This window comes from Calypte anna, chromosome Z (genome assembly GCF_003957555.1).
Source record: "Calypte anna isolate BGI_N300 chromosome Z, bCalAnn1_v1.p, whole genome shotgun sequence".
Classification (NCBI taxonomy): Eukaryota; Metazoa; Chordata; class Aves; order Apodiformes; family Trochilidae; genus Calypte; species Calypte anna.
The window spans coordinates 50,776,435-50,803,074 of NC_044274.1; the positions used below are offsets into that span (position 1 = coordinate 50,776,435).

At 35.0% G+C, this 26,640-nt stretch overlaps 1 protein-coding gene across 2 annotated transcripts in view; it reads right to left on the reverse strand.

The window, feature by feature from the left end:
- The window catches only part of AP3B1 (adaptor related protein complex 3 subunit beta 1), a 158,222-nt gene that overhangs the window by 53,457 nt on the left and 78,125 nt on the right, over positions 1 to 26,640 (reverse strand). For both annotated transcript variants that reach the window (XM_030467696.1, XM_030467697.1), the window contains exons 13-20: positions 26,452 to 26,584; positions 19,217 to 19,326; positions 13,647 to 13,823; positions 9,313 to 9,499; positions 8,246 to 8,376; positions 6,006 to 6,114; positions 4,429 to 4,585; positions 1,547 to 1,721 (exon numbers count right to left, since the gene is read on the reverse strand). In XM_030467696.1, coding sequence (XP_030323556.1) covers positions 1,547 to 1,721; positions 4,429 to 4,585; positions 6,006 to 6,114; positions 8,246 to 8,376; positions 9,313 to 9,499; positions 13,647 to 13,823; positions 19,217 to 19,326; positions 26,452 to 26,584 — 1,179 coding nt within the window. The remainder of the gene's footprint in view (positions 1 to 1,546; positions 1,722 to 4,428; positions 4,586 to 6,005; positions 6,115 to 8,245; positions 8,377 to 9,312; positions 9,500 to 13,646; positions 13,824 to 19,216; positions 19,327 to 26,451; positions 26,585 to 26,640) is intronic.

A 26,640-nucleotide genomic window follows, 5' to 3' on the forward strand; every position in this document is an offset into this window, starting at 1 on the left:
GATATTAACATTTGTATATGGTTTTGCAGTGGCTTCTCAGAACTGAGCAAATCAGAGTACCTATGGTACTCTTCTGGTGAAAAATTACTGTGCTAAAATGAGAAGCTGCAAACTGTTAGAATTAATTTGTGTCCCATCTAGCATCAAAAGAAGCTTGATCTGAAAGGATTTAAGTTACATTTGTTGTGCTACAATTTTTTGCCAAGATCCAGTTTGGCTTCTCTACGAGAAAAAACTTCAACACAGACACTTTATCCACTGTGGTATTTGGGCAGAAAACAATGATCAAAACACAGAAACACACTTCCATTTGTCAAATACTACAGTCTTACCTAATCTTATGTTCTATTTGGTAGAAGAAGGGCATAGATTAAAAATTAAAGCTTACGTCAGGGTTCTTAGGCAGACCTATCCAGTTGCAAAACAAAGACCGTGTATTATGCCTGGTTTGACTCTTCAGCAAGCCATACAGGAGTCCTGATCTAAATGTCTTGGCTTATTTTAAAATGCATCAGAGTATCACTTAATTTTTAAAACCACTTATCAGTATTAAAATGGCAACTTCTGAGCTATAATTCTACCCTTCATATTTTTATAAATTATCTAGAAAGAAATGCACAGGAAATACTTGAAAACAGAAAAATATGTTTCAGAAAGTCTTTTCTACCAGTTATTTATTTTTAAATTAAAAGTAGGTAGAAAACCAGAAACCAGTTCATGCTATTACCTTTAGCTGTATAATGTCAGCTTGAGTTTAATCAACTTTAACCTCTTTTTCTTCACTGAGGTAAGTAATTTTAACTTAGCTGACACAGACCTGGCTCTGTTGAACACTTTTGCATCTTTACACATTTCTCAATCCAATGTTAAGAAGTTAAAGTCCTCTACTCACAAACATTTTAAGAAAGCTACTATAAGGGAACCCTTTACAAGATTTATTCCTATCAAACACAGAGAGCAATAAAAAGAAAATTACTCATTAAGAATATTATTTCTACTAATCTATATACACCTCAATTATGGATGCATGAACTGCACTATTCTCAATTTTACCAAGAAATTTAAAAACAAAGCTAGTGGTTCCAGTAGAATGTCTTCAAACTCTTAAGAAGACATGTACTGACATTTGCTTCTTGGCTTTGTTTCCTGTCAGAGTCAGGTCCTAAATTAGTTATACTTAAGAATGCATTTTAAATATAATAAACATCCCAAATTAGGACATAATTTTTGTGTGAACTTCCACCAGTTCAACAGGAATACTAAAAAAAAAAAAAATGACTCACTGCTATTCTTCAGCTGTCTGGAGTAAAAAGTAAAAATATCATAAAAATAAAAAGGTATGTTTTTCATTATAAAATATTCTTTGCTTAAACTATGAAACTAGTTGGGATTAGCCTTTTTATGAGTGGTCCAAAAATTTTTTCAGAAATTCTTTATTTTTGTATCCATAAAACCACTATACACCTCCATTTGTGTAGAAAGAACACATATAGATGATTAGATGCATTGCTTTCAAATTTTTTAGGTTTTAAAAACAGTGTATTACCTTACTAGAAGTAGCATTTCTAGATTTTCCAGACTCAGAGTCATTTTCAGAGTCTGATTCTGATTTGGAGTCAGAAGAACTTTCTTCTGATGAAGCAGACTCAGTATCAGATGAACTGGATGTGCTTCTCTTTTTGGAAATCCCCTTCACTTTCTTTTTCATGTCCTCTGAGTCACTACATATTGAAAAAAAAAAAACAAAAAACAACTTAAGAGACATGTAAAACCACCAAAGGAATCTACTTGAAATGTTGACTTAGGGTATTGCCTAAAGTTTCATTAAATTAGTTTCAAGGCAGTATTTCTTCATGATAAAAAACCTCAGCTAAGATGGTAGTTAAGTATCTTATTTAAGAGTACACACATTTATGGTATCGTGGTAACACAATAAATAATAACATACAACCTAAAACACCCAAAAAAATAGGAACTTATTAAATACATTATTTCCATGCATTAAGCTTGCGACATTTCAGAAAGAAGACATCTTTTTATATAAAGAAATTTTCAGGATATTCCACCTACGATTAACAGAATCTCAATGGGGTTATAAGATATTTTTGCTTCAAAAATATAATCAATGCATTCAATTTATTCCTTCATTAATTCTTTTAAATCAAACCACATAGAAGTACGACCTCTAATATCTACAAATATTTCAACCCATTGTAGAGTTTATACAGAAGAGATATTACATTATGGCACCTTTGGTCATATTGAGTACTTTATAGCTAATAGATTTCAGAGACACTTTTTCAAAGATTCATTCACCATGGCAATGCAGGATTATGTTGCTCTGTGCCAACAGCTAATAAATATTATTAAAATCTTCCTTATTAGCTTCTGATAATAATAAGACTACCATTTAGTAAATTCCTCTTTTGCCTTGGAGGGAGTTACTACCTAGAAATATTGCAGCAAATTGTTTTCTAATAGTTATCATGGAGGTAAATAAGCATTGCATATCGAAAGAAAACCTCTGTTCTTGGATCTGCAGGCAACCATTCTATACTTCCAGATACGCGTTTCACACTACCCAATTCAGTTTCCTCCCCAAGACAATAAATTGGTTACTGAAGTGCCCGAAGGGTAACAAGGTCGAAAATGTTTAAACAAATCCAGACCATTCATTAAGAGTCTCTTTGGACTGGAATTATGTTGTTTTAAATTTTTGCAATACTACAAAAGAAGGCACTATGCTTCATTACTGTTTGAGATTGCAATGTTTTTAGAAGGGAAAAATACAAAGAACTGAAAAATCAGGAAGGAAAACAGGGCAATACCCTTCATCTCCCAAGAACTTCCTAGGACTGAATTGCCAAAATCAAATTTAATCAAAATTATTAAAAATCCATATTAACATTTAAGCTACGCTAATAATGTCTACCCATGTAACTGAAATTGAAGCCAACCCCCAGAATTGTAGTGAAAGGCATTTTCTTCTGAAAGCAGTAAACTTGAAGCTTGCAAAGCTAAAAATGAAACAAGCCAACACTCCACAAAAGTAAGCCTAATATAGCCTGACTGTCAAAATCATGGTGAAAAAAATAGGTACTTTCACAACTATATTTCAATATGACAACCTTCGAAAACTTTTTTGAGGTCAAGAGGCTAAATGTAAAAAATTACTAGCATATATTGGTTTACTTTTCTTCCTGACGATGTATAACACAGGTACTGATGAAATGATCTACATTTTCTCCCTTGCTATTGAAGAGAAGCTTTAGCTGAATCAATGAGTATGGTCCTGTGAACCCATTATACAAACCAAGTAAGCTGCTCTTCAGCGTTTTACTTTAGTTTATCTTTAAAGCTAGATTTGAAGTCTAGAGATGTTACTTTATTGTACATTATATTGTATTTTACTGTACAGCCAGTTTTGATGGGTAATCATTGTTTACTTTACTGCTTAAAATTTCAGATGTTATTCTAATGAAAAGAATTTACTGGTAACTAGCTTTTTAACTTTGTGATGATGAAAAGCCTGTATTAATTTAACCTACAGATTTCATTTGTTCTGAACAGGAAAACCAATATAAATCACTTTTAAAATCATTAAATCCTGACTTAAATTAATAAAGTCATAATTAGGGCATTATGCTGTGTTTGTTATGGAAGTGGCAAGGCGAGCTGCTTTAATTACTGTCTGTAATAAAAGGAGCAGAGTGCGTAGTGCGCCCCAATCAGCGCTGTCAGCCACGACTGAGCTGAGCTGCAAACTCATCAAGTGAGCTGGCAGCAGACTACAGAGTAAAGGGTGATCATGTCTGCAGAGGCCACTTGCTGACAGTACTGGAAGAAACAGATTCATACAATCCAAGGTATTAGCCCCAATTACTCAAAATTTTAATGATACTTTAATACATGATAATGCTGTTGATAATGGGCAATCTTAAAAAGCGCTAACGCTTAAATATCTTATGATCGTTACTCTTCACAGCCCTTGCCTCTAATATTTGGATCATAATCTTTTTAATGTAACATTATTTAGAAAAATCAATTGTCTTAGTTACATAATGGCAAAGTGTTGAAGGACTTAATTTTAGCTCTCAGCAAAATTGCTGGAAAAGGTAATTAAGTGTTTCACACAACTGTTTGATCGCTTATTCAGCCTCCCAAGGTTACATCCATTTTCAAAAAACCACCCAATATTTTACTAAAGTCAGAAATTAATTCTAAACATAAGTAATCTGATTAATGAAAATATGAACCCAGTTCACACAATGAATATTACTTGCATACACTGAAACAGGAGACATAACACCTTAGCCAACACACCTCCAAAAAAGACTAATTAAAGAAATAGTAGAATATTTGCCATAAGAGGGCTATAGCAGCTAGTAGCACAAAAAAAAAATCAAAGCTATACAAATCTATATCTACCTTTCATCAGTAGCTCTAGATGTTTTCTTTGCAGTACTTTCTTTGCTGTCTGATTCAGTGTCACATGATTCTTCACTGGAAGAAGAATTCCCACTACTCTCTTCACTGCTATGTTCCTCCTTATCTTCCTTCTCACTTTCACTGCTAGACTTGCTCTCTGAAACAAAAACAAGTCTCTTTTTCCTTCTAAATATCTTACATTATTAGCATTTTAAGAAATTTATTTAAAATAAAACAATGTTCTAGAAAGTATTATCTGATTGCAAGCTTTAACATTATTTACCTTGTGTTGAAAGCAGGAAAAATACCCTTCCCATGATGTTCACAAAATGTTGTTGGTTAAACACCTGTCCTCTTCAGTTTACAGTACTATACTTTATTAAATTAGAAAGCCAAATAATTTAATTTCATGTATATCCTTCAAAATTACATAACCCTGTCAAGACTTGGGAGATGACTTCAAATTCTCTAGTCTATACATTCACTTAACTGTCAGATTATCATTGCCTATTAGATCATTTGTTTTTGAATAGTGACAGTGATGCTGACTCAGTAATTGATTTAAATAAATTATGCATCCTCTAATTATATATAGTTACCAAATATTCATATATCTAAACTGCATATATTTGTTTCTTGCTTCAGAGGTCATTAATTTCAGTAATAAAACCCCTAAGTACTTCTGCATACTTCCTCAGTTTAGGTGTGAGAGAGAAGCAGCTCTACACTCAGATTTTAAGGTGCCCTTCTTCCATTCACGTAGGTGCTGATACTTGTTTCAAGTCTCAAATGTTAAACATTTTCTGTGTTTAAAGACTGGATCTGAAGGAGCATGTCCTTCACTATATCTGAATATTAACATCTACTGGAAATTGCCTTCCCTGGGCACTGTTTATCTGGAATTAAGTACGAGACTGGTCAAAATAATCTTTTGTCATGGTTTGACCAGGACAAAAGGTTGTCCTGTCTCAAACCAGGACATCTTTGCTCACTCAATTTTATAGGCAGCTTTATAGTTATCTTCTTCATCATCACTCCTGTTGTAATCAGTAAAAAATGTTGCACAGAACCTGAGAGCAATACTGTAACACAATTTACTGAATTAACCCTATGGAAGTCTACATAGTTAAACAAGTTTGGCTGTTTATTAACACAGCAGCACACACTATCAAAACAGTACTTCAGCAGCAATGAACACCAAAAAACATTCAAGACTTATGGTTCCCAACAACCAAGTATACAGGCAGTCTTCCTGCAAACATTAGGTGCCTTTACTTTTGAGTTACAAACTCTCACTACTCTTTCTAGACTCAAACAAGCATGAAAACAGTTTTGCCAGCTTTTTTAACTAACTAGGACTAACTCAGTCAATAAAGACAAAAGCCATATCTGTTAAATTATCAGCCACTGCACAGCTACAGTCAATGTGAAATTTTCCCCCTGGTTTCCCAATCATATATGTAGCTCTTGTGTTTTTATTTTTTTATTTATTTTATAGATTCTTTTTAAACAGTGGCCAGTTCTGAAGATACAGTTCTCCAGGCAATGAAGAGATAAACTGCTTTCCAAATACATACCTGATGCACTGGTACTAGCAGATTCATCTTCTTCCTCTTCTGACTCAGAGTAGAACTTTTCTGTAGGTTTCTCCTTTGTCTTACCTAAAATTCCAGCCCATTCCTTTGCCTGTAAATCAATTTCAACTTTATCTTAGTTTTACTACCCCCCAAATTTGGCAGTTTCTAAAGAAAACCTTTTAAGCAACTAAAGAGAAACTATCAAACTTCTCTTAGTTTGCACAATTAGGAGAACTAAAAGTTCTGTATGTAATATGTCTATCAGGGAGTTGAGAAAAAGAATTGCTAAAGCAGATTAAAAGCATCAGTAACCATAAACAAATACATAAATACATTTCTGTGCCAAATGATTCTGAAGTTTGAAAATTTTACCTCTAAGTTTAGTTGAGTTGAGTTTAGCTTATGACAAGAACAAGATAAATATAGCTAACCACTGTCTTCATTATCACAAGTTTTAAGGGCAAAACAGATGTGGACCCAGTAGATCAGGTCTCCTTACCACCAGGAGAACACTTGAACATGGCAATAATTTGGCTAGAATATTGTCTTTCCATTTCCCCCTATGCTACTAGAGAAACAGAAATAAAACTCAGGCAGGAAAAAACCAAATAGGTAGATGGCTATTTCAACAGAATGATACCTGTCTGCCTCAGTGACAGCTCTGATCTGGAAGACTAATTTGTGAAAGAGCTCCAACCTGCAATGGTGCACGGCTCTAGAGACACACTGCCTTCTTAAACACCAAAAGATGCTAAAGCTTTGTAATGCCCCACCCAGCAACTGGCATTTTAAAAAGCCAATATTCTTTTGGATATGAATGACAACTTAATCATGGATTCCAGATTAACAACTCAAGCTTCACGCACATACATTGTGTAGGAACGCATAGTATTAGAACTACAAACTTAATGTCACTCACATGCTCTCCTAGAAAGCACTTGCAAAGAAACATGGGGAAAGGATTTTCATGTTTGTTTTGAGGTTCAAATGATTGGAGAGAGTTATTTTCTGTTGTGTTGTAGATGGATGTGACTCCATGTGATTGATTTCCTGCAATGCTTTTTGTTTCTATGGACAAAGGAGCCTCCACACATTCTCATGCAAACCTTATAATTTATAATCCCTGTCTTGAGCTGATTGTCTTCAGATTCTCCCCTTAAAGGCTTTCAGAAGTTTATGCACAAATACTTTTTCTCAAAAGTATATAAGGTAGGCAAAAAATATTAGAGAGACATGCTCGTTCTAGTGGCTTCTACAAGTAATTGATATTTTAAAAAAAATTCTCTACCTATTCTGTGTCTAACATTTAACATGAAAAATTCTCTAACTATTCTGTGTCTAACATTTAACATGGAAACTCATTCAAGTGCGATTTAATGTACAAGTTGGCTCCTGACAAGGACCATGCGCTTTTCTGGCTATGCATGTTACAACAACATACCTCCAGGAGCATTATCAGCACACTGTATTCTGATACATTTATATTTCTGTTACTGTTCAAAAGCTTTTGCTGACATTTAGTAGTACTCTAATACCTTACTCATAAATCACAACTCTGGTAACAGAACATGACTCTGCCTCAGAGTTTACAGTCCAGTAACAAAAAGCTAATGGTAGAAGACCAACCCTCTAATGTCAGAAAATTACTAGGACAGTAATAGATGACATTTTAATACTAGAAACTTTCCTAACTTTCTGCAGTGGATCTGAAACATAAACCCTCGTCTATTCCAAACTTCACCCTTTGAAACATAATTTTTTTCCCCCCTGCTGTTGCCTTGTTTTTTTTTCTGTTTAGACCTGGATTTGTACATGAAGAAACCTCTGCTCACTACTTAACCTGGCAGGCCAGCTACACTCATCATTAACAGCAATTAACATACTGCAGCAGCTAATATAAAAATAATATGAAATCAAAAGTGAGATGGAAGGCAAAGAAAGCCCATTTAATCCACCAGTGAAGCAGAAGTGGCCTACAGCTGATCTAGTTATACCTCATTGAAAACAAAAGAGCAAGCATTGTGCAGGTTTCCAAATGTTCTCTTTCAAAGCTGAAATAAGCAGCACCGATGTTCACACACAATTGTCACAGCTGGAAAAGACCTCTAAGATCACAGGGTCCGACACATTGAAGTTTTTCAGTACAGCACGCAGGGGGTATTTAAATACTTGTATTTTAGGCTAATGCTCTATTATGACACAGCCTGCCAGTGAAGTTCCTCTCAGTGATGCTGACATACCGGCTCGGCTGAATCGACGTTTCGGACGGAGGGGTCAGGCGCCACCTCTGGCCAGTCGGACAGCTCCAGGTAGCCGGTGGCTCGGCTGTTCAGTGTGTGAGTCAAAGTGCCAAGCTGGAAATGATCCCGATCTATTAAAAGAAAGGGAGGAAGGGAGAAACACACAACCACCACCAGTGCTACCACAAAGAGCAATCTTAATCAGGGCTAAAGGTAATTGCCATTATATTACCTCAAATGTCATGGAATAAATATAAACTAGGAAGCTCTTCATAGGTCAAAAAACTGATTTCAGTCCATAGATTACAATAATCTCCCCCATAATGGTCAATAAAAAAGCTAATCAGTCAGTGTGTTTAGAGGTGTTGCTCTGAAATGTAGCTTCTCTAAAAATTACTTTACTGTGAATATTAAGAATGACAGCACAGTTAAACAATCCATATACATGTCTTGGCACAAACACATCCAGAATTTTAATAGTATTTCTTCAAAATGGAGCTCCTTTTAGAGCTTCAAAACTGGGTCTAAATAAGTCTGAAAATTAAAATTGCAAACTGTCACAAAATCAGAGCATTTTTATTTAAGATAACCTGAGACCCTTTTCATTTGAAAATATATATAGTAGGTATTCTGAAAAGATGGTGAAAACTATGATTTTGGAAAAAAATAACAAAACTCCAATCTACTGAGATTCAACTTCTTTCAGATTCATAAAACATCTGCAATACTTTCATTAACAATCTTTTACTAACGACCAGTTAAAAGACTGGAGTTATTTTCCTAAATAGAAGAACAGTTTCCACAAAGACATACCTTCTGTAATTTAAATGAAATTTAAAATCCACATGAATAGAAATGGATCAGTTTGTCAGGGTTTGTCATTAGAAAAATGTTCTGTGTGCATGCAAACCTTGCTTTCTGAAAAGCAAGTAAGGAGAGTGTGTATTTTTGCATATTAATCATTTGTATTTTCTAAGTGACACAATTTGTGAGCATATTTGAAATAGGATAGGCTGCCACATTCCTTTGCACAATGAGCATTTACCAAATGATTTTGGCAGTTATACCTTTAAAAGGAGATTCAAGCAATGGGGCAGGTTTCTGTGCCAGAAATATTTTTTTGGCATATTTGCTTAAAGCTCCACTCTTCTCATTCGGAACAATAAGCTGCCTAATAAATCTTGTACGGTCTCTGATGTCGTAGCTTTGATCATACTTGCCGAGATTTAATACGTACTGGGTAAGCAATTTTGTCTGCAGAAAAAACAGGACAAGAACAGAATACAAGTTATTTATGATTATTGATAACTCTGGATAAACATATTTAAAGAGCTAATAAAAATGAATGGTTATGTCAAACAAATGTTGTTCCACAGGGAATATGCATTTCTAAAGCTGCAAATGGAATTCTGAAGCCAAAGCACATGTCCTCTTCTGTATTGGGGAGGTGAATGCTGAGTACTGAGAAGCAGCCATGTGCTAGATTATTAAACTGCTGAAGTGGAAAGAAAGGCATCATTAAAAAAATAATCATATATGGCAAACCCGCTGAAGGGTCTACGTGAGGATAATGAATGTGGAAATACAACTAAAAACATGGCACTCAAAACTTAATCGGAAAAATATGCAGGACATCAAAACATCAGAGGGTATTAGGGGGCTGGCAAACTGCTTCTGCTGAGGTGTGTTTTATGAAGAGATACTGTCCCTGGCATAAGCAGTGTCTGCACTCTGACTGCACTCAGTTACTTTATCCTGAATTATGACCCATTAAAGCAGACACATGAATCACTGAACTGGATTACTGCAAATTATTTGCAGTGCATTTAGCTGTTACTTTTTCATAAAAGCAAGCTGCTGATGCCCTCTAAAAACCAGGATAAAAGACTTCTTCCATTTTTTTTCTTGGAGCTTAAAGCCTCCAGTAAAATAAGTAATTTATTTATTTATGTAAGAGAGCAACTTATATTATCACAGCTTTTTACAGAATAATAGGACTTCCTAATTTAATGTCTGAGAATATTAACACATTTTAAATAATTTTAATAATCTGGTTAATTGGAAAAAAAAAAAAAAAAAAAAAAAAGGGAAGACATTCCCTTAGAAATAACATAGTGTAACCAGAAAAAATAGTGCTGAACAGACTTGTATTCATCAGATACATTTGAACGAAGTATGCTACTTTTTTATATACAAGCAAACAGGAAAAAGAGCAAAAATAATATACCATAATAAAGAAGTAAATATTGAGTATTTCAAATCAGAATGGATGATAAAGACGGGGTTAAAAAAGTACTGTCAAGGAGGCTGTCTTTTGTTTATAAAAAGAAACAACCTTGCATCTGTATCTTGTTCATCATGCTGTTGTTACAATGACACAGTTTCAATTATGTGAGTGGAAAAATATGTACAAGAATCCCACCAGTCAATTTTGTTATGTGCAACTTGCTAAGAAAAGTTCAGATTAATTCCACCTTGAGGGTGCAAGATAAAGATTTTTCTAGAGATTTAAAAATATCTGAATACTGATTAATTCTCGTAAGTGGGGAAAAAAAAAAGTTTTAATTTTAACAACATACAATGTAATGTATGCAAGCATTTAACGAAATGCCCTATGGTACCTAAGACTTGAATAAATTAGTTATATTAGGTTAGAGTAATAATAAAGCATAGTTAAAAAAAACTTTCAGTGAAATGTTTTTTGTTTCTTTTTTCTGATACTCAAGTATGATACTGTGAAAAGATGGTTCTTTTTCCCCTCAAGGTACTGTCTTAGCTCAGGGAAAGGTAAAACTTTCCCATGTTTATTTCACAGCTTATTGGCAGCAATTTCTGTATCAGGCTATAAAATTTTAAACAACTGCATCAGAGAGAACATACGTAATCTGCACTCATGCAGGACTTACGCTGTTCAATCTAAATGGAATTGGAAGGGAGGGTTCCAAGGCAGCATGAATTAAACTAAATGAGGGATACCTCCTGCAGCCTTTGCCATCACTTCTCTGTGAAACAAAACAAGACTCCTTGCTGTCATGCAGAAAGCTCAGCAAAATGGATCATAAAACACTGTGGTTTTTGCTTGTGAATTACTATAGGAGTGCAAAAAGTTGGGGGTCTGGCTATCATGGTGAGCAATTTTTCTGTGAGCCTTGATGGAATTGGATAAGGAGCTGATCCTTAAAGACTGCATTTTCTTTAATGGGATTATTTTATCCATAATCCTTTCCGTTTTCCTCCTTCTTCTCCCCTAAAATATTTTTTCCCTATCATTCAACAAAGATGAAGACAAAAGAAATTTATATGGAAGAATGCTCTATTTCTGCAAGAAGTCTCTTTTCAAGCACCACATATGTTACAAACAGTTATTATGAAAGAAGCAAGAAAACACTTTTTTTTTTTTTTAACTTGTTTTACAGCAATGCAACCAAACAATTAGCAAAGCTTTTCTACATGGAGGTAGCTAATAGAAACAATTAATTTTAATTAAAAAACCAAAAACTAATGAATACACATCAGTTTTTTGAACAGAGGGATATCCATAAGAAGCTGAAAATTATTTGAGCAAGCATGTTAATTTGGTGAGATATGACAGAATCTGCACACCATGACTGCTTCATAAAACAGTAAGACAATGTATTCTGATATGTTTTATAACATATCTAATATCATATGTCAGTATCACCTGTTATCTGGATATGCTCATTTTATAAATGTAGTATAATTTCTTTTACCTCCACAATGTTAGAATCTATTATTATTTTTTGCATATTGTGGTTTGGCTAATATGAAAAGTACACTTGGAGCCATCCTCCAGCAACATTTCTAAAATCTTCTAGTGGCATTAGTTCTGTTTTAAGAACTTAATGGCTTTTCTACCTCTTGGTAGATCTCCACTTGAAAAAGTTTTATAATATTCCTGTCACCAACAGGCTCATGGGTGACTCTCATCATGTGATAAAAATAGCTATGTACTCTTTGATATAATCAGCTTGCAGTACCTTGATTCTTTATATATCTAAGATAAGGCTGTAGTGCTAAACCATGTTTAACATGTCTATTTCCATGCTAGGACTACTTGGGAATTTTTACTCTTACTGCCATATGCAGGAAACAGCTAAGGTAATTAGATTATATTTCCTACATAAGTCTTTCTCTTAAATGAGCTCCATTTTACGCAGCACATTCTTAAGATTTTTTATATCCCTAAGTGATGAAAAATGGAAAAATAATTACCAAACAATATTAACAACCAGAAGAAAGCCTCTTCTCTAGTATGTATTTATCTAGGTAAGGCTTAACCTGGGCCCTTGTTTCCATAAAATCATATCAGAGCAATCACAAAAATTATCATCTCCTCAATGAATTTTTTGCCAAATATGTAGCAGAAAAATTACTGTAGAATTATATGGAAATTCAGTACTGTGTAATGGGCCAAAAGGAGACAGTTTAGAAAATCAACCCAATCTTTCCTTACCTCAGTCAGCATTTTCATTAAGATGAGCTCTGACAGAAAGAAGTGACCTTTTTTTACTGCTCATTTTAGACTGTATAAGCAAAGGCCATGCATTCATTCTTATCTGAATGTGCAAAAAGTCATTGTATCTCCTACATGGCCTACACAATAAGGTCTCAGACAAATCACATCTGCAGTTGATGTTGTCTACTAATGAACAAGAAGACACCAGTATTGCAGAGTTGCAAGATCCTGTGTTGTCCAAATTGCTGTAAAACTAAGTGGTCAAGGAGCCCAGAAAGTGCATACATCTCAGACAAAATACTTCTGCTACATTTAGAAAAAAAATCTTTGATTTTATAACCTTTTACAGTAATTAGTTGGAATTATAGTGAGAAGTTAGTGTTAAGATGCTATATTCCATGGACGGAGAGTGATGAAGTTCACAGTGCTGTCATTAAGAAGAAAGAGGCAGCTGGCACTTCTCAGAGCTATATTTTTCTGCAGCCTGGAGATCTAAGTTCACCTCTTTTTTTACACTCTGACATTTTTAGATTACCTTTATTGCTAGAGATGATCAAAAAACATCTCTTCACAAGCTAAAGTTGAATAGTAACAAATACAGAAAAAAGGGAAAACAGCTACTATCTTTAAGATGAGCACTGATAGAAAGATGTAAGGAGGCCTTTTGCTGGCATCTCCTTTTAGATATCCTGAAAGAAAATAAGCACTTTTTAAACTCTCATTCCTACATTCATATTTCCAATCCAGCACATACTTAAAGAATCATTGTTTTATTTAGTCTGCTACATTTCTTGAAAACTGATGTTCCGCTTTTCTTTATAATACAATATGGATTAGTTTTGCTTACTTAGAGAAACAAAATCACCAGTGATATACACAGACTGTACAAAACTGACTCTAAATAAATACTGGGTTTAGGCTTACCTGCTTTGAGTTTGTTAAATAGAGTTTTGCGCCCAAATTTAAGATCTGCAACTTTACAAGGTCGTCTTCATTAGTAAAGCTCTTGGCTGTTTTTCTCAAAACATCAGGTGCAATCTTTGGAACCCGTTCACAGTACTCACCAATGAGCCAGAGAATGCTGGCTCTGGCTACTGGAACCTGAGAAAACATTGTGCACAGGTAACATGTTCAGAAAGAGCACTTGAGTACATGTACTTTTTTGTGTTCACTAACAAGTTAAACAAAATAGTTTACAGAAAACTGCCACACAAGGAATAAAGACTCAAACTAAATATTATTCCATATAACTACTGTGGTAGACTGAATATTCAAACCCATGTAAGATACAGATCCTGTCTCAAAAGCTATGCATTATGAGTTGACAAGGCTCAGAAGTGGTGTGTTCATATCCACAGTAAAAGGTGGTGGCAGCTGGGAAGAGAATCCAAGCCTTCAAGGGGTGGCTGGGAATCCTTGCCATAAGATTACTGTAAACAACATGCTGAAATAAAAGGTTGATTTTCTTTCAGTACATTCATATAGAAATTGTTCCTAACAATAAAGCTTCCTCAAATCCTGCTTTCCTAATTCAAAAGTACAAGAATACCATTCAGGCTACTGCTGTATTTTCTTCGTTTTTAATTAAAATCTTAGGCCAGTAAGTTCTGCCTTAGGTAAGATTAGGTAAGGGACAAACAAGCTTTAGAAATTCATGACTTTTTTCTCAAAGCACTAATTCTTAGAATCTTTTCTATATATTTTAATTACTTTCCCAGCATATGTCGTTGTTCATATATGAATATCTATTTGTCAGAACTACAGTGGGAACTAGCAATTAAGTATCCTACCCTGTGTACACACAGACTCTGAAAGTACTTTTTTCCAGTTACATTCATAACAGGTAACAAATGAAATCAAATGATCAAGGTTCAGGATAGCAATTCTGAAACTATGGTCCACAGTCCTTAACAAATGGCCCGTTAAGCCATACTAAAGAAATGCTCATTAAGTTCATAAAAAATTTTAATCATTAAACATGATTTATGGCTCCAAAAAGTTTTGGAGTTTATTCAAAGAGAACATCTTTGAATAAAGTCAGCCTGATCGTATCTGTCCCTGTACTTCACACTTGCAAATACACATCGCAATAAAAATATACTCAAACGCATCATAAGGAAAACAGAGGACCTCCTCTGCAGAAAAAGAAATCAACCAGATCATGAAAAATCAGAATACAGGAGTCCAACGATAACAATGCCAATGCCAAACATGGAGAAGAAATTTAAGGGTAAGTTACACAATCTATTGCAAGTGGTGAAACGATGATTTAACATACTTAAGTATATGCAAATATTGACTGAGATAGTGATGAATGTTACTTTATGAATTGCCAAAAAAATGTAAACAGTCTTGGAACTTAAGAGCGCAGGAGAGGGTAACAAGCTACTGAACAACTGCTAAATATAAAAATTTTAAATGCAGTCAGAATACGTTTGCCTGCGAAACAGTAAGACTGATGCCATTATTGTACACTGATTTCAGAAGGGAAAGAGGTTATTTCTAATGTTCCAAAGGTTACACTGCATTAAGACCTCACTCCCAATCTATTATTTTAAATTGGGCTAAAGAATAGTAATTGAGTGCTACATTAAATTTTCCAGTATTGGAGCAGTTCAAGTTGCCTGCTGTACAGATAGATACCTCTAAATAAGAATATATAGGCAACTTCAGGTTTCAGTTATGCTACATTTATTTTTCTAAAACATTTCATTACAGACATGTTAAAATACTAGAATTCTACTAGAGATCACCAAGTATCACAGTTTTGGAAGCAGTCAATTAGAAACATCCCTTTCCCTACTACTGTTTTTTCATAAAGCAAAAATAGCTCACAGAGCAGCCCAATTCCAGTGTAGCATTACTTGCATAAGACAAACATTAAAAAAAACTAACTTAAAAAATATTGACAATGGAAGACATTACATTTCTCATGACACTTGGCCTTTTAACCTGGTGGTTAGCTTTCTATGTGAATAGTGAATATATTAAACACAATTTTGTGCAGTAAGAAATACTGCAATTATTATTGTGCAATACAGATCAGATACTTCCTGAATCAAGCCTTGAATGGAAGACATTTTAATGGAAAGTGTGTGTTGAATGGATTAACCCAAAATTTCTGCATCACTGGATTCATTTGATGGCAACATCTCAACAAGTTCAGACTTTTTTCCTGTAAGTTGTTAATATTTCCAATCCTCATTTATGTAATATCAAGTGATTATACTCCAGCTGTGGTTTCCAGGGCACAAAAAAAAGAAGGAAGAAATGAAACCACTTCTAGACCTTCATTGCCTTTTTCAGTATAGTTTAAGTAGAGACCCTGAACTGAAAAAAATGCAGGACATAATATTTTCATTATTCAATCCTGCTCTTTATTATTCTCTGAAGAAAACAGGACTGCAAATTTTTTTGTGTAATGTTTTTTATTCTAAATGTCCCAAAAAAAGTGGCTAAGCATGCTTTTTACCAGGAGGCAGCTTCTAGTGCAATTTTAACTAATTACCTGTAGGTAAAGAAATAAATGGTTAAAAATTACTAACCAGCTAGATCCTCTCCCTTCAAAGTAAGATTCCTGTTACTTATAAAAGTTGAAGAAACACATCATAAAGACTTTCCAGACCACCCTATGAAGCACAATAAACAACTATTGTAGCTCAGCTCTAGCCTTATGGCTTTAGGTCATCAATTCCTGGTTATCACATTTGTTACAAACCAAAGAGATATTCGAATCGCAAGTGAAGTCTAACTGTCTGCATCCAGAAGAAAATTTGGATAGCTAGTAATTTTTTTAATTTTACCTGGAATCCGGAACGAAAAGAGGGATGGAATTATGTTAAATGTCAGGCTGGCAGCAAGAAAGAAAAGTACACAGGAAAGAACAAAAATAAAAGTGCTGCTTTTGTTTTCAAATGGTAGACTTTAAAGAACACTACCATTACTTGAACCTCTACACATAAAATTCATTTAAAAAAAGATCGCCACTGATGATACCACCTCTCATATGTGCACAGGTTTTCTTTAAATTTTGTTTTATGTAAGCTAACAGAAGTGAAATTTGTAATGTTAATGATGAAATGCATTCAGGCACCAACCCAAATATTCATTCCATCCAGCTGACATAGATTTTGTTTATTTCAGTGGTAAAGTGTTTACTGTTTACCTAAATTAAAATCATGACAGAGCAATCAGAAATTTTATTTTTACCCTGAGTGCTTTGCTATTTAATTGCATTAAATTCTGTTCATGCTTGTGGTTTGTTGAATTAATTTCAACTCTAAATAGCACCAAATAACTTCTTTGCCCACAACTCCCCCCCCTCCGGTTACCTCCAAGTTCATTCAAGACCATATAGCTCAGTTGTTTCTCCTTTGTTCAAATGCAAGACGTCTTTAATGACAATGTTTTGCTGATTTAGAGGAGTAGGGTAGGTTCCTTACATTTCAATCCAGTGTAAAAATGAACCCAGAAATACCTTCCCTAGCAGAAAAGGTCAGGAAAATAATTGTGCAAAATATGTTTGTACAAAAGAGTGTGTGTACGTTTGTATATTATATGTAAATGTAGTAAGGGTCAGGAATTTCTGTGTCTATGTCTTAGAGGAGACAAATAACAAGACAACTGTGTTATGTTAATCAGCAGCCAATCTAGTCACAGTAAGACCAATACTTAAATACATGAGAAGATCTCAGGAATTCCAATAATGCTTTATTAAATTTCAAAATCACAAACTCAGACCTTCAGTAATTATATAATGCAGACATCACCTTTTTCAATGTGTAAAAATACACAGACTTTTCAGAAGTGTCTGAAAGGGCTGGACAAAGATCTTTAAAGGTACCTTCCAGCCCAAACTGTTTCTTGATTCTGTAAAGTAATACATCTATTTTCAAACATAACAGGTGCGAGTTATTTCAGGATAATGATACATTATTCATATTATAAATACAAAGTTCTTTCAAATTTATTCTTTAATCCTAAGTCCTAAACATACCAAGGAAGATAAATTTCTGGAAGCTGTTATTAAATAATTTAAAAGAAGATGTAGAACAGTCATCTTGGAGAGCCTATGCAGTGTATTTTCACTGCTTTCTTCTTATTTAAGAAGCATGATCCATATTCAGATTTTGACTCTTAGTTTATTCCTACAAATGCTCTATCCTCAAATTGAAAAATATTAAAACAAATAAATGCTGCATTTAAAACTTGAAATAATTATATGGAAGAATTAATTGTATAAAATAGCTAAAAAACTTTTAAGTGTTAAATATAATATTCAGAAAATAATTCTCTTGTACATTATATGGAAATGAGATAAACTCATTGGCAAAGTGCCTGAAGACAGGTATAATGAGGTTATACACAATTTAGGAGATTGTAATTATCAATTCAAATATTGCACAAATTTCCTGAAAACTAGGTGATTATTACGAATTGGCAAATACTTATTTTAGATGTAATTAGCAGTATCTTGGACAGCCTCTTTTGACTCTTAATATAAGCCAGTAGATAGAGGTTATGAAGTTTGAACATGCTGATGTTCATGCATTTAGTAGCCACAGATTAATTTGCTTAATCTTTTCAGAAGGCATGATTTGAGAAGACCACATTTCCTTTTTCTTTTAATGTTCCAAACTTTGCCAAATTCAACTATGTAAACAGAAGGATCAGTGACTTAGAAAATACTTACTGTTCCATCATCAATAAATGTGTAATTATATGAAACTGAACAGATCTATTCATAGCATCTACAGAAAAATAATTATTGACAGATCAAATTCTGTCACCTTTGGGATGTGATGCAATAGGTAGTTAATGGGTCTTCAGCCCTACACTATAATTTATGATAGATCACTAAATGTTTTATCAATAACTTGGACTGTGAGAAGAATTTGGGAAGTAAATATTGACATAGCTAAATGTCAATTTAATCTAAGGATAGATAACAGACAATAATGCAAATTTTACTGTTAAATGCCACAGAATCGTAAATACCCAGAAGATAAAAACCCAACATCAAGACACAGTGCAACACACTCCCAACAGTTTTTTTGTTAACATAAAGGTCAGATGACTTGAGGACAGGAAAAATATTTAGAATAAAAAACTCGATTCCAGATCAGTAATATAACACACTGAAAAATATAAGCTGCTTTGCCTTTATTTTTATTTCAACTTACCCACTCCACATTCTAAACCTATTATTTATCTTGGCCTAATGGTACTAGTGATGCTCAGTATTTTCAGGTATCTCTTCAAAATAGATTCCCAGATCTAAAGCACAAATTGGTCACATCTGACAACTTCTATTTCCTCTTCCTTAACATCAGAAAAAATTATAATTTATGTAAAAAAAATAAATTAATATTGTATTTCCCTAATACATTTATTTCTATTTATGTTCCAAATTCAAATAAGATGGTGTGAATTTTATACTGACAACAAGAAAAATAATACAAATAAAATAACACACTGTATGCACAAATACTCACTGTAATGTTATCCAGAAGTTTGGCCATATGCTTAATAATTTCACCATGGTGTGCAGGCTGGCTTTGCAGAAGTTTCTTAATGACTACGACACTTTCAGCAACTACAATTTCTGTTTAAGAAAAAACAAATTATTAATATAAAAAGCATTTATGCAAAAAGAAAATACACAAATAATTGATTGTAAAAGATGTTATCAGCTTTCGAAGTATGCTTTGCAGAACTGAATTCTAGTTACTTTGTAACAAAGATGTAAACTACTAAATACAAGTTCTGCTTGCAGAATCAAGTTACAAGTGGCAAAAAGAGAACAGAAATATTCTAAATTTAAAAATATTAACCTATTACATATTTTTTTAAAATTGCCTTTTAGCAAAGTTGCACTTTGTATTTTTCTTTTTAAATTAAGGAATAACATGAAAAACATCTGGTTTTCATTGAAATTATGTATATTCATAAGCAATTTGCTGCCTGCATTAAGAACACAAATGCTTGTTTAATTTTCAGGGAAATACACAACATTATAAGTAACACCTGATTCATAAACAAGAAATATCTACAAATTTCTTTTGCACTTTTTCACCTTTTAAATGGTCTCTCTCAAGTCTGTATCCTAATCTCTAGTACATTCAAATGAGGCTTCTAAATTGCAGGCTGTTGTGAGTTTTATGCCTAAATCATGCACTGGAGTGCTTAAATGCTAAAACAAGTAACATTCGCAGCCTGATGAACTTGTATGAAAGCTGAAAAAGTCTGTCAGTGCAGAGGTAAATTTCTATGCAAGAGTAAACTCATGCTGTAAGGAAAGATGAAGGAAAATCATATACAGTAAGCTGAAACCAAAACTAAGAATTTTACACAGTTTCAACATAGTCCTAATTTTAGGTTATGCTACAAAAAAGGAGTTAACTATTTCTCCTAAACTATCAAATGTTTAAAACAAAGAAACAATGCTACTGTTTGTTAAGCATCACAGAGATATTACTACATTTCAAGAGTTGATCTGGCACACAGATCATTCATTCAGCAATAGTAACAACACCATGGAGAAGATAGCTCTAAATTTTTTAATAATTTTATTTTCTTTTTAGAATGCAAACTTCCTTGTGGAGAAAGACTTTTCAAAAGCTAAGTATGCATCATTATGCCATAAGCGTCTGAAATGCTAGGATTTTAGCTTGCAACTTTTTGTGACATCCTTTATTTGACAAGATGTGTCAGTCATTTTTCCACATTAATCACTTGAAGCAACGTTAACACGTCTACTTCACATATCTTCAAATCTTGAGATCAATTCAATTTCAATTGTATTTTGCTAGATATTAAAATAAAAAGACAATTCTAAAAATCTTAAAATTACAGTTTGGAATAGTTAGAGTGGGCAACATTTTAATTATAACCTTCATTGTTGAATGTTTTATCATATTACTTATGAAGGAGAATGGCTTAACAAAATAAAATCGAAACAAAAAAACTGTGTGGACATGAAGTAATTGTTAAAAACAATTGTTGCAAACGTAGAATTTACAGTGACAAAATGCAGTGCAATAGATAAAACATCTACTTTGATGCAGTCTTTGGGAACAAATTTTAAGAACTGAGCCACAATTTTAAGTAAGCAAGCTAGTATGGTTCCTTTACACAATTTAGATACCAAAGAAGAAAGCACAAACAGAAGCAAAACAAATTTGTGTTAAAATAAGGACCGACACAGTCCAAAATGAAGAGAAGCTCTTTGAGTATTGCTTTGTTCACAAAGAATCGTTAAAATGAATATGGAATAAAAGACACACATTTAGTTCAAAGCCAAAAAAAAGCCACCAAAAGGAGATCAAATTGGCATTCTGGATGAGCAGTTACCTAAGTTACCTAACTTTAGTTAACAGTTACCTAAAAATGTAACTGCTGGAATTATAAGGATAATTGCATACAATGCAATTTAAAGGGACAATAAAAAGGGAATCAAATTTTTAAAGTAAATATTTGAAAAGATCTATTGACGAATGTCTTTATCAATATAGGAGACTACAAGAGGTATAATTTTCACAAATCATAGTAAAAACCTTTCATCTAGAAGATGTAATGCTCAAAGCTGTTTTTCTTCAAACAATTTTAGGAAACGTGGAAATGACTACTCTGAGTAAGTTAATCTCTGAATATCCTGGAGCATGATAACACAAAAATCTAAAATGTATTCCATCACACCATTTTCATTTCTGCCAAATAATGTTGTATATAAAAAATTAACAACATAGTGGACAGTAACTTCTGGGGACTAACTTACAGATTTCTTCATAATGGAGAACTTGGCCACAGTATAACAGAAATCAAGGAAAGGCTTTAGCAAGGACTCTTACCAAAGAATAATCAAAAGCTGCATTTTTAAATACTACATTTATTATCACTGATAGTCATTTTTTCTTCTGCTTATATTAACCTGCAGAAACTACAACATGAAACCGAAGACTATACACATTCTATAGTTTGCATAATCGCTATTTCTAAAAGCAGCAAAACTGCATAACTGCATTGACTGTTTTTGGATTAAGTATATGAACTGAATCTCATAGTAAGATCAAAGTGCACAATTGATCAAGCGCAGCTTCAGTGCATTTGCAGACAACACCAAGCTGAGTGGTGCAGTTGACAAGTTGACATGTCTAAGGTATGGGGATCCTACCCAAGAGGGACCTGGACAAGGTCTAGAAGTTCAAAAAGTCCAACCAATAGAGTCTGGGGGATGAAGGGATTGAAAGCAGCTCTGGGGAGAAGGATATGGGACTACTGCTAGACAGAAAACTGGACATAAGCCAGCAATGTGCACTTGCAGCCCAGAAAGCCAACTCTGTCCTGGGCTGAATGAGAAGCAGCATGACCACAAGGTCACTGTAAGTGATTCTGCCCCTCTACTCTGCTGTGGTGAGACCCTGATTGGAGTACTGCATATAGTGCTAGAGTCCTCAGCACAGGTTAGACATGGATCCGATGGAATAGATCCAGGCAAGAGCCACAAAAATTACCAGAGGTACAGAACACCTCTCCTATGAAGAAAGGCTTAGAGACTTGAGGTTGTTCAGATTGGGAAGGGAGCATTTCAGGGAGAACTTACTGTGGCTTTTCAGTACTTAAAGGGGGCTTATAAGAAAGATGGGGACAAACATTTCAGCAGGACCTCTTGCAATAGGGTAAGGGGTAATGGTTCTAAAGTGAAAGAGGGTAGATTCAGACCAGATATAAGGAAGGTATTATTGAAGATGACTGTGGAGAAACATTGGCACAGGTTACCCAAAGAGGCTGTTGATGTCCCACACAGGGTAACATTCAAAGCCAGGTTCAACAGGGCTCTGAGCAACCTAACCTACTTGAAAATGTTTCTGTTCATTACAGGGATGGGTGGATTGGACGGCCTTTAAGGCCCTTTCCAGTCAAAACTACTCTATGATTATTTGGGTTATAGGAAGATAATACAAATGGTTAAAACTAAAATTAAAATCCAACTATTAGAGCTTCATATCCCAACAAAGATAAAGTATCTGCTTTTCAGAACTGTCTGAAGTCTAAGTTTTAACCTGGTTAGTTTTTTCACCCTTATAATGTAAGTAACAGAGCTCTGAAACCACATTAATGCATATAAACTGCACACTACAAAGAGCTGATCTTCTCTGAAGTCATTCTAACAGTAATTTCAATAGACAGGTAGTAGTTACCTGACAGATTAACAGTCAAGTGATTTTACAACTTGCTTGTTGAAATTTGTGTAGATTGGTAAGAAAAAATTGTTTTAGCTATACATCCTACAATTGCATTTACATCTTCTACTATCCATAACCTGTAACTTTCAACAGAAAAAGAGAGACACCTATGTGAGAAAATCCTGCAGAATCTCTAGTATATGCAGCACTGACAGACACAAAGACTTCCTATCATCCCATCTGTTTTTTACATTTAAAATTACTTATGTCATAGTAGGGCAAGAGGTCAGTCCAAATTATCAAGGCAATTGCTTAAAAAAGATGCATCAGTCAAATACCAAGTATCATACAGACGAGCAAAAATAATTCATTTTTTAACTTCCTTCATATAAGTAAGGAAAATAATTCTTAGCTCTCAGCATGGCTTCCAGAAACCAGGCTCTGAGGAAGTTGAGAACTGGTCTTGAAATTTTCTTTGCCTATTTATGAGTGCTTTGTTTAAAGTGAAATCTCCCCTACTCAGGGAAGCTGGGGACTATGGTAAAAAAAAAAAAAAAATCACCATTCTAATCACAGAAGCTTATACAGAAAGTAGGAAGTTTAATGAGATACTCAAAGAGCTCCATAAGAGCCATTCCAGATGGACCTGACTGGCTGTTTTGTGTAATGAAGAAACTGTTTTGTGTAATGACACTCCCCCTGCAAGCAGACAAGTTCCAGAATTATTAACAGCACAGCTCCTGTGCCAGATACATCCAAGATACTGTGGCTTTTGGGTTGTATCTCCAGTAAAGTTCTTTCAGGAACAAACACATAAAACTAGAAGGCAGCTTTGCCACACAATCAGCCCACAGCTTGGACAGGGTCTCTCTGCACTGGATTAGGAACTGGCTGGAGGGCCGGGCCCAGAGAGTGGTGCTGAATGGGGCTGCATCCAGTTGGCGGCCAGTCACTAGTAGTGTCCCCCAGGGATCAGTGTTGGGCCCAGTTCTGTTCAATATCTTCATTGATGATTTAGATGAGGGGATTGAGTCCACCATCAGCAAATTTGCAGATGAAACCAAGTTGGGAGGCAGTGTGGATCAGCTGAAAGGCAGGAGGGCTCTGCAGAGGGATCTAGACAGACTGGAGAGAGAGTTGGGCTGATTCCAACGGGATGAGGTTCAACAAGGCCAAGTGCCGGGTCCTGCACTTTGGCCACAACAACCCCATGGGGAGCTCCAGGATGGGCACAGAGTGGTTGGAGAGCAGCCAGACACAGAGGGACCTGGATTGACAGGAAGCTGAACATGAGCCAGCAGTGTGCCCAGGTGGCCAAGAGGGCCAATGGCATCCTGGCCTGTATCAGGAACAGTGTGGCCAGCAGGTCCAAGGAAGTGATTCTGTCCCTGTACTCAGCACTGGTGAGGCCACACCTCGAGTACTGTGTCCAGTTCTGGGCCCCTCAGTTCAGGAAGGATATCGAGGTCCTGGAGCAGGTCTAAAGGAGGGCAACCAGGCTGGTGAAGGGACTCAAGCACAGACCCTATGAGGAGAGGCTGAGAGAGCTGCGGTTGAGGCGGCTCAGGGGAGACCTCATCGTTCTCTACAACTACCTGAAAGGAGGGTGTAGCCAGGTGGGGGTTGGTCTCTTTTCCCAGGCAACCCTCAGCAAGACAAGAGGGCATGGTCTTAAGTTGTGGCGGGGGAGGTTTAGGTTGGATATTAGAAAGAATTTCTTTATGGAGAGGGGGATCAAGCATTGGAATGGGCTGCCCAGGGAAGTAGTGGATTCTCCATCCATGGAGATATTTAAAAAGAGACTGGATGTGGCACTCAGTGCCATGGTCTAGTAACTGCAGCAGTAGTGGATCAAGGGTTGGACTCAAAGATCTCTGAGGTCCCTTCCAACCCAGCCAATTCTATGATTCTATGATTCAGTACTTCGTTTTGATTTGGTAAAATTAGATTGGTCACCTCTCTTCCACACTCAAATGAGACCCCCATAACAAGAAAAAAGTGAACGCAAAACAAAGCTGAATCTGCTTTCAGGGAGTTTAGAACATGCTGGATTTACCTTCATTATATGCAAAGGCAGTACAACTGGCCAAGTGTTGAAACCATGGAAGAACTAGTATGGCAAACACTGTTTGCACACTTGTTTGAAAGTTGGGAGGAAAGCTGCATTAACAGAGACTTATGCATCTAGACTACTTACAGTCAAGAAAACTAATCTTTTTATTTAATCGAAAAAATGGGGGTTTGTAGATGCTGAAAGAAGCCTGCTGACTTAGAGGAAGATTGTATTAGAATTAAGCAGAGCTAAAAATAAGCTTTGAGGCCTCTGTTTTTAATATAATCATTGCTGAATGTAATATAAAAGTTGCATTGTGCAGATAAGATCCTGTAACACAGACGATAAACAGAAAAGGATTAAGAGACATCAAATTTGAAGGAGTAGGAAATTTAAAGAGATTTATATATTAAAACTACCAAGCTATACACATTACCTTTGGAGTACTAGGAAATGTAAAGTTACATATACTATATCTACCAAGCTATACAATGAGGCCTCTCAGGAATTTCTGATATAAAGTGAGCTAGGAGAGGAGTACTTGTAGTTCACAAACCGCTAAGAGAAAGCTCTATCAGTACGCCACAGGATGAATATGTGCTGTCAAACTCATGTCCCTAATAACGACCTTCTTAGGATTACCATGAAAAAGATGTTCAGAAGATACTGAGAGGAATAAAGCTGCTTTTCAAAGCTCTGAGTAGATCTCACCTGTGTTCTCTGAACAATTCTAATTACTCTAGGCCACCCCAAAACTATGCCTTTACCTCCTTCCTGACATTATGATTTCTACCTGTATTCCAGTATTTAGTCATATAAGTGTTGGCTGTACATTACAGAATAATCTTTCAATTCTCTGACTTTTTCTGTGCAATACTCATGGGCAACTGGTAAAAATATACAATATCATCAGGTATTGATTTACAGTGCTGCTATATCCTGTTTGACTTCATCAGCTCTTTGTATTCCTTAGTGACTTGCAATTTTGTATCACCATATTAAAATAACAGTAGGCTTGACTACAAAAATCAAGCTAAATTTGGTGCCATGCATCCTAAAACTATTTCGTATGGGTTTTTTTCAGTTAAGCATTGATGTACTAAAACCAAAAAAAACATTCCAAGCTTTCAGCACCCTCTACAGGCTAACTGTTTTGATACAACTAAAAATATAACAGCAATACTGTAAAACAGCACACTTTAATAATTACAGCAATTTTAGACAAAACAGATAAAGATGTAATTACAGGTCACAAGGAATTAGTTTCACTAAAAAATGAGAGAATAATTACCCAATGATTATGAGAGCCTTTTGAAGTGCTTCAAACAAGAAGCGGCACCAGTATTACCAATTTTATCCAGTCACGTCAGCTAAATTCTTCCCATACACTATTCCCGTATACTTTGTAACGTGATTTGCTCTGCGTGGTTCTCATTAAGAAAAGATTTGATGTCACCAGCTATTCAGAAGACAAAGAGAACATTCAGCTTACCATCCCTGTTGGACAGCAAACATACGAGGCCATTAAGGCACGTGTCAGTCACTTCGGTGATGTTTGTTGCGCATCTGCCTATGGCCTGAATTGTAGCAGCAGCAAATTGTTTGTCTTGGCTTTTCACGTAAGTCTAAGGAAACAGGATTGTCATTAGTCAATACCTAAGTCTTGTCAAGCAAAGACTTA